The 7,578-nt window shown below is 51.5% G+C and overlaps 1 protein-coding gene across 2 annotated transcripts in view; it reads right to left on the minus strand.

Moving 5' to 3' along the window:
* HUNK (hormonally up-regulated Neu-associated kinase) overlaps positions 1 to 4,541 on the minus strand; it is a 98,697-nt gene extending 94,156 nt beyond the window's left edge. The window contains exon 1 of one of the 2 annotated variants that reach the window (XM_079156426.1): positions 3,686 to 4,541. In XM_079156426.1, the coding sequence (XP_079012552.1) occupies positions 3,686 to 3,946 (261 nt within the window). In that variant the 5' untranslated portion in view covers positions 3,947 to 4,541. The remainder of the gene's footprint in view (positions 1 to 3,685) is intronic. The other variant, XM_079156425.1, reaches the window with a different exon arrangement.
* Positions 4,542 to 7,578: the final 3,037 nt, after the last annotated feature.

A 7,578-nucleotide genomic window follows, 5' to 3' on the forward strand; every position in this document is an offset into this window, starting at 1 on the left:
GACTGTGCATTTCATAGGTGTCAGGAGTCAATGCCAGGGACTGGAAGCACAGTGCTCTTGGCTTTCCCACGTCCTGACTCCAAACTCCTGCTCTGCAACTTTGTTCTCTGTTTCAAAGTCATTGAGAGTGATACTTTTCGGAATCTAATTCTGTAATCACTTTTCCTGGCCTAAACATCAACTTAGTCTCAGCCCTGAGTGAAAATGTTCCAATTAAGAATTTCATATGATCAAGTGAATATTTATTTTTAAAGCCAGATTTACGGAGATTGCATCTACTCAAAGCCAGAAGAGATCAAAATTAGGTCTCAGCCTAAAGTCATCCTTTCTTTTCAAGCAGTAAAAGGGACATCTAGATTCAGATTACTTCCAGACAAACGACTTCAGGGGACAGACAGGTAAAAGACTGTCCTGCAAGCACCAGTAGCAAAAGGGGCCCCTTGATAAGATAGGATTGTAGCCTGAAAGAGTCAGGAAAAAGTGGCTCCTTTGTTATCCGGACTCAGACAGTAATTCCAGGCAAAATGCGGAGAATTTCATTCACAGCACTTTGGAAATGTGCTTCAAACTGAAAACGCACACAAACACCACAATCACCAGCATCTCCCCAGATGCCTTCGACCAGCAATACCCAGATTTCGGCACAAATCGCCCAAAAGAAAGTACATAGTTTGAGATCATAGCTATAAAACAGGTGGATCTCAGGGCACCCCCTCATCTTCACTTTCTCTATCCTGTTGCATGAACTGATGTTCCAAGATAAGTTGCCCTGAATCCTTCCATTAGGGGTGGGTCGGGAGGATACATCTATTTCTAAGTCATACTCATGATTTCCCTTTCCATACAGTCTGTGTCTTTTAAAAAAGGAGGAGAAAAATGAAGAACTTTATCCAAAAAGTATGCACCCCAAGAAAGGAGGAAATAATAGGGGAAGGGGGTTGCCTTCCAGGTTCCCTCCATATCAAGGTCTCCCATAGATCTGCTCCCTTTAATACAGCTTCCCCGGATGAAGCCTGCTCCTTTTAAAAAGGACTTGTGGTGCAAATAGCCTGAGGTTGCTTTCACCTTTGTTTTGGTCTGTATTTAGTAAGGCAATACCCAAAACAAGAGTGGGAATGGAGACTCATTAACTCTGTGATCCTTCTCAAGCAGAGTCCTGCATGCAAGCACCACACACAGACACACACACACACACACACACACACACACACACACGTTTTAATCTCTACAATCTGCTAAACTCCACATCTATTAGTTAAGCATTAAAGGTGCTGGATTTAGGAGATAAATGCTATGAATGACACTTGTATCTTTAAAGCCAACAACAGAGCGTACTAAAATCCAGATTTCTCCTAATGCTTGCAGCCACTAGAGCCCTGGTTCTCACACTGGAGAGAAGCAGAGCTGGAAAACCAAGTTTTTTAACATAAACATCCCTCCCTGGCCTCTGCCACCCCGCTAAGAACCATGGGCCTTAACTAGATCAAATCAATTGGTCCAGGGAAATAATTTTACATCCAATTAATACCTCCTCTCACTGCAAAGATGAAGTGAGAATCATCATTTAAGAAAGACAATGTGGGGGCGGAGGAGTTGAGCACCAGAGTGTCACCAGGCTCCTCATTTGGAGCGGTAATTTCCCACATTCCAGGGGGCCCAGCATAGGGCTCCGAACCCAAGCACTAGAGGTAGTGGCTGAGCTCTGAATATATCCTGGGCAGTTCAGCAAGGCCAAGAGCTTTATGTTATGAAGCAAAAATGCACCGGTGAGGAACAGAGGCACAGCCCAACAAGGAAAGTGGAGCAAAGCCAGAGAAGCTGCGGGGCAGGGCAGGGGAGGTGAGTGTACTCCCAGTGTGAACTCATGTTTGCCGCTACCTGGTTTGCAGGGAGACTCCCCTCTTTTTGCTCCATTTAGAGAGGAAACATGCAGGACCAGACAGAATCCAATGTTTCCAATGAAATAAACTTCAACCACCCATTTACACAGGGACAGAAGTGAGCTCACCAATTAACGTGGCATCTAGGCGCCCTGAACGGACCCACCATATGTAAGGAGGACAGCCTACTCCAACCAAGGAGTAAAGTGATCCTTGTTCCCTTTGGACTAGAATGCTATTTGGAGGACTTTGGCTTTTTATTTTTGCTTTTTTTCTTTTTCTTTTTCTTTTTTTTTTTTTTCTTTGAAGACGACTGAAGTGAGTTGATATTGAATACTCACTTTTTACACGGAAATTCAGACAAGAGGCGTCTTTGAAAACTACTCCCTCTTACCCCACTCACTCAAAATAAAGGGGTGCCCCAATCAAAATGGCTACAGAAATAAATGACAATTCACAAGGATGATGCAAATGCAGGGCACTCCAGGACAAAGTGGGGAAATAGGGAAGGAAACTAAAGGTAAGATGAGGCAGGGACAGAAAGGCAGGCAGCACGGTTTGCCTCTGCCACCAGAGGTCTCCAAGCAGTGAGACAAGACTCCAGGCTGGGTGGAGGATCCCACTTCTGAGGCCAGAAGGGTTTGGCTTTCTGGCTACTTGCCCAGTTAGGATGCCCCCAGCGCCCCTCCTCCCTCCAGGAGGGGCTGCTCCCCTCCAGTGTGAGCAAGTCCCAGCCTGGGGGTAATCTTGTCTTAGATGACATAAGCTGGGCAGCCTGGAGTAGCTCCAAGAGTTGGGCAACTCCCTGCCTGGGATGGCCTCACAGGCAGGGTTGACCCAGCCTCAGAACTAAGTCACTATGTCTTGTGTTTCTTCTCAAGTAACAGCACAGATCCATCAGCACCTGCCTGGCAAGGGTTCACGTCATCTCACTTCTGACTTGGCTGGAGAGGTGTCCCTCCAGGTCTGGAGGGGGTCCTCCTTTGCTTGCCCCTTTTCTACAAAGATAAGACCGGCAACTCCCAACCTCTAAAGTCCGGGAATAACTGTGTGATTCTATAGCTGCAAGAAGTAGGGTGTACACTGAAGCTGCCTCCCCGGGGCTGGAGGAATCTGAGGGGTTGAGGGGAGGGAGGGCAGGGGGGAGAGTGGTTGGGGTGAGAATGGCTGGTGCTCCTGGGATACAGATGTGGGAGGGGCAGATGGAGAGAAGTGCGGGTAGAGGAACAGACTATGTGAAATCTGTGCGCAGAAAATTCCCTAGCTGCCCCAGGCCAGAGGTGAAGAGGAATATCTGTAGGGTTTCAGCCTTCCCCCAGCTCCTCCGCAGAACCCAGAAAGGGATCAGACCCTAAGCAATCCCTATGGCTGGCTAATCGGTCCTCCTGCCCCTCACAGGAGACCTAGGTCCTCTAGCTCTTGTTCTTGCCTCTACACGGATCTGTCTCCCCTACCCGCAGACAGCGCCAAGTCCCCGACCCCCTGCGCCCAGCTCCCCCTGCCCTGGTGTCCACCAGGTGGCGCCTTTCGAAAAGCCAAAAGGTTATGTGGACCACTTCGCGGTGAGTCGGTTGCCACCCCCCATCCCCAGGATAAAGACCCCAGACCACCCATCAGTAGGTGCCACTGCGAGAGGCCGAGCGCGCGTTTGGCTCGACCCCTCTTTTGGCCGGAGAGGAGAGCCAGGTGGAGTGGGAGGCGCCTGGCCCGGGACGATGCTTTGGTACTCCCAGTGCAATGCTCTCTGCAGGGTCCGGCCGTCCGCTCCCTCCCGGAGCCCATAACCCGCGGGCCCTGAGTCTCACCTTCTCTCCGGTCAGCACGTGCAGCCCCTCGCGCACCTTGGCAAAGGAGCCCTCGCCCAGCTTCCTGCTGCCGATGAGGTAGTTGCCCACGCGTTTGTGGTGCTGGAAGTCGCGGAGCCGCTCGCGGGGCACGCCGCTCACCCAGGCCGGCAGGAAACTTCCCTCACAGGCCGCCGCCGGCCTGGCCGCCTCCTCCGCGCCGCCGCCGCCACTGGGCGCCGCCGGCTCGCCGAGGAGCCCGTCTCCCGCTGCCGCCGGCATCGCGCTTGCCCGCGGCCCGCGCCGCTCGGACTCGGCTCCCGCGCGTGCAGCTCCTCCTTCTCCGGCTCCCAAGCTGCCCCGGCTCCTCCTGCCGCCACCCCAGCCACGGCCCCGCCCGGCCCGGGTCTCCGCGCCCAGCTCCCGGGGCCGCCGCGCTCACGCCCCCCGCGCCACCAAGCGCAGCGCGCAGACAATAGCGGCCGCCCAGGCGACGGGGCGATCCGGGACCCGCCCCCAAGAAGTTCTTCCTCAGAGGGTCGCCCAGGCTCCTTTCAGGACCCCGCGATCCCGCCCCCGATCCCAACCGGTGGGCTGATGACAGTCACCCTGCTCGGGTTCGCAGGGATCTGCGCGCCAGGGGAGAGGTGCGGTCGGTGCCTGGGTCCCGGAGTCTGGGCGCCGCCTCCGCCTCCGCCCTCGCAGCAGCCGTCTGGCCCTCGCAGGCTCGGGTCCGGCTGGTTTGCTCCTAGCGGTGCGCAGGGCAGCCGCTCCCGCCCTAGAGGAACGCGCGGCGGGCTGCAAGCGCCCTCTGGAAGGCAGCAGAAGAAAGCCCCATTCAGTTTGAATTTGCAGAAATTTAATCCGGTCGCGGGCGGCGGGAACAGATGCGAGCTCCACTCCGCAGCCTGTGCACTTTCAAATCCCTTGTAGCCCCTCCTTCCCCGCGCGCAACAGCCAAACTCGCCCCTTGCCGGAGAGGGGAGGGGAGCGGCGAAGTGGGCGGTGGAGCCACCTGAGAGCCAGACTGGGGGACCCTGCGCGGCCTCGGAGACGCGCGCTCCCGGACCGCCCAAGTCGGGCTGCCTTCGTCTGTGCGGCTCGCTCAGATTCTGGGCTTGGGTTTTGTGGACCTTTCGGCGGTGAAATACCCCCCACCAGCCGCACCCACCCAGGGAAGGGAGGGAAAAGCTCTCGAACCCTGTGAACTGTGGGTTGGGTTGAGTGCCCAGCTCGGAGTCTAGCACACAGTAGGACCCCCTGGACCCTGGAAGGATGGCTAGATGGATGGGTCCAAGAAAGGATGGGGAGGTGGCAGGGCCAGTGCCCCTGTTCGCACGCAGACCCGATGGCTGGGTTGGAGGAGGAGCAGCCACCAGCGTGATAGTAGCGGCTGCGACGTAGGAATCAGGGCGTCTGCTGCCTCTGCGTGAACGTTTACACCTTCTTTGCCTCCGTTTGAAACGCTGCCTTTGAGTGCAGGTGGAGCTGGATTCGCGCACGCCGCACCTAGGTGCTTTTGTTCTACGAGCGCTGTGGCTCTGTTCATCTCGCACAAACAACTGCAGCTGCTCTGACGACAGATACCCTCTTCAGGATCCCCAGCCTCTTCCTGAACCGAAAAATGAGGAGACCTCTAAGGGCGAAGCTGAAGAGTAGGTAGGAGGGAGGCATTTGCAAACATACTACCTGTTGAGGAGCCCGCGTTTAACGCGAACTTAACCTCTGATTCGGTCCTCGCAAAGTTCCCTTCATTGTTTACTCCTCAGTAAACAAGTATGACATCGATCCACCTCGGTGCCGAGAAACTGGGGGAGGGGCACACAGCTGTTGTTAATCCAGGCTTGGGGGCTCCCAGACCCATCAGAAAAGTAACCCAGAGAAACCTCAGTTTTCTATTTTAAATAGATATGCTTTCGAATATGGTACTTTGAACCCCTCGTACCACAAATCACCAACCGTTGTTATTATGACAGAGCATTTTGTGGTTTCTGTTGGTTCACTCCTTGTTCCCATTTCCCACATTAAAGATACAATTTAATTTTTTTTTTTTTTTTTTTTTTTCTCGCTGTGCTTAAGGGACTTTTTTATCCCCGGTCTACCCCTACAGGACTCCAATGGCTTTCATGTTTCTAATTCAGTAATCAGATTCTAAGAGGACAGAAACGTGGGAGAGAGATGGTGCCCAGCCAGTGCCAGCAGAGTAGATGTTCTACAAATGTTTAATGAATGAGGAATGTGGGGTCACTTTGGGGTCAAAACCATTTTGAATCTTCCCTCAGAAAAGGTTTTGGAGTTTCTCCAATGTTGTATTAATTTTTAAAGAATTCTATTTTAATTTTAGGACATAAACTTTTTATGAAAATTCAGAGATTTATTTATTACAGTTTAAGGCAAATTTCAGAGATTGCTCGTCAGAGTATTTTTATGGAAAAAATAACACAAAACTGCCCCCACACAAATTGGGGAAGACATTTACAATGAAATAGAGATTTTTCTCTCCTAAAATGTTTCAATTATCCTCTCAAGGTGGAGGTCAGGAAAGGGGTGAAAAGGAAAGAAAATCCAGGCCCTTTAAATCTTTTTCAAGCCTGCTGTCTGGGTTTGATTCAAGTTCACTGCTAATTCCATCAGCTGGGATGAATGCCAAAGAGAAGTCCAAATCCTACCCTGCCTGAGCTTAGTAACTACTTTTTGAACTACAGGTCCTGATCTTTGAAATGGGCATGTTTAATAAAGAGTGACTCCAGAAACTCCTTCTGTAAGACAAATTGGTACACAGAACATTGTATTGCCCTAATATTAGATATGGAGGAAATATCTAATTGAATAGAACTAGCCCAAATGCAATTCTGGCTGTGGCCACCTGCAGGATCCCTCTGGGCATTACATTCCAGCTGTCTTCATGCAGGTTTGGACTTCTCTACCTCCACACCTTTGCCCATGCTATGTTCCCCTCCAGCCTGCTGTCTCTGACCCATTGTCACCTGGCACAGGTATTCCCTGTCCCAGGAGGTCCTCCCCAACTAATGAGCTGCAAGAAGCTAATCACCCTTTTGTGCTCTTACTTCACAGCGCTTATCTCACCTCCTTCTCATGTCTCACATATTATTTCTTACGAATGTCTTTCTTCTCTTTTAGATTCATTAAGGGCAGGGGCTATGGTGATTTTATTTTTCTTTGCCCTACAATGCCTAAAGCACGGTGCCTGAGACATGGTCATTGTTCAATAAATATGTGTTGAATGCATGAAAATAATCATTCACTAAATTCTCAAGTGAAGTCTGCTTGCTCCGGGTAGCAAGACCCCATCTACCCTTGGGGAGACATTGCTAATAACTGTAAGAGCATCTTTAGTTACATTGTTGGTTGTCTTTGGGGACCAACAAATATAATCATTTGTCAAAGAAGGTCCGTTCTCTAATATGGATGAGTTAACCCTTTCAAAAACATCACCAATCAGAGAGGGCTGGAGAGCCTGGCAGAGCTGACTCGGTTGACTTGGACCAGCTGCTTCCGTCTTCCTCATCTCCTTCCCCATCTCCTTCCATATGGCTGAGGGGCTGTCTGTGTGCTCTCACAGAACGCCAGCTAGAAGACCCAGCTGGAAGCAGTCAGAGACAATTAGAAGTAATCAGGCTGGCTCGGCCAGGAAATGAGAGTTGGCTACAAGGGGTTAGGCTGGCAGAAGCTGCCTGGTGACTGGATAAGGAACAGACAGAAACCAAAGACAGCAGGCATGAGAAAAACTGGATGACATCCTGTGCACTCTGTGCACTCATTGTCCTGAACAAAGCATCTCATAGAACAGACTCTGGACTCGAACCCATGTCCCCAGAGTCTGTGTCCACCATGTTTCCTGTCATGAGACCCAGCAGTGGAATGTGCACGGCGATGAGGCTGAGGAAGATGGG

The sequence above is a fragment of the Sciurus vulgaris genome (genome assembly GCF_902686455.1).
Source record: "Sciurus vulgaris genome assembly, chromosome: 10".
Lineage (NCBI taxonomy): Eukaryota > Metazoa > Chordata > Mammalia > Rodentia > Sciuridae > Sciurus > Sciurus vulgaris.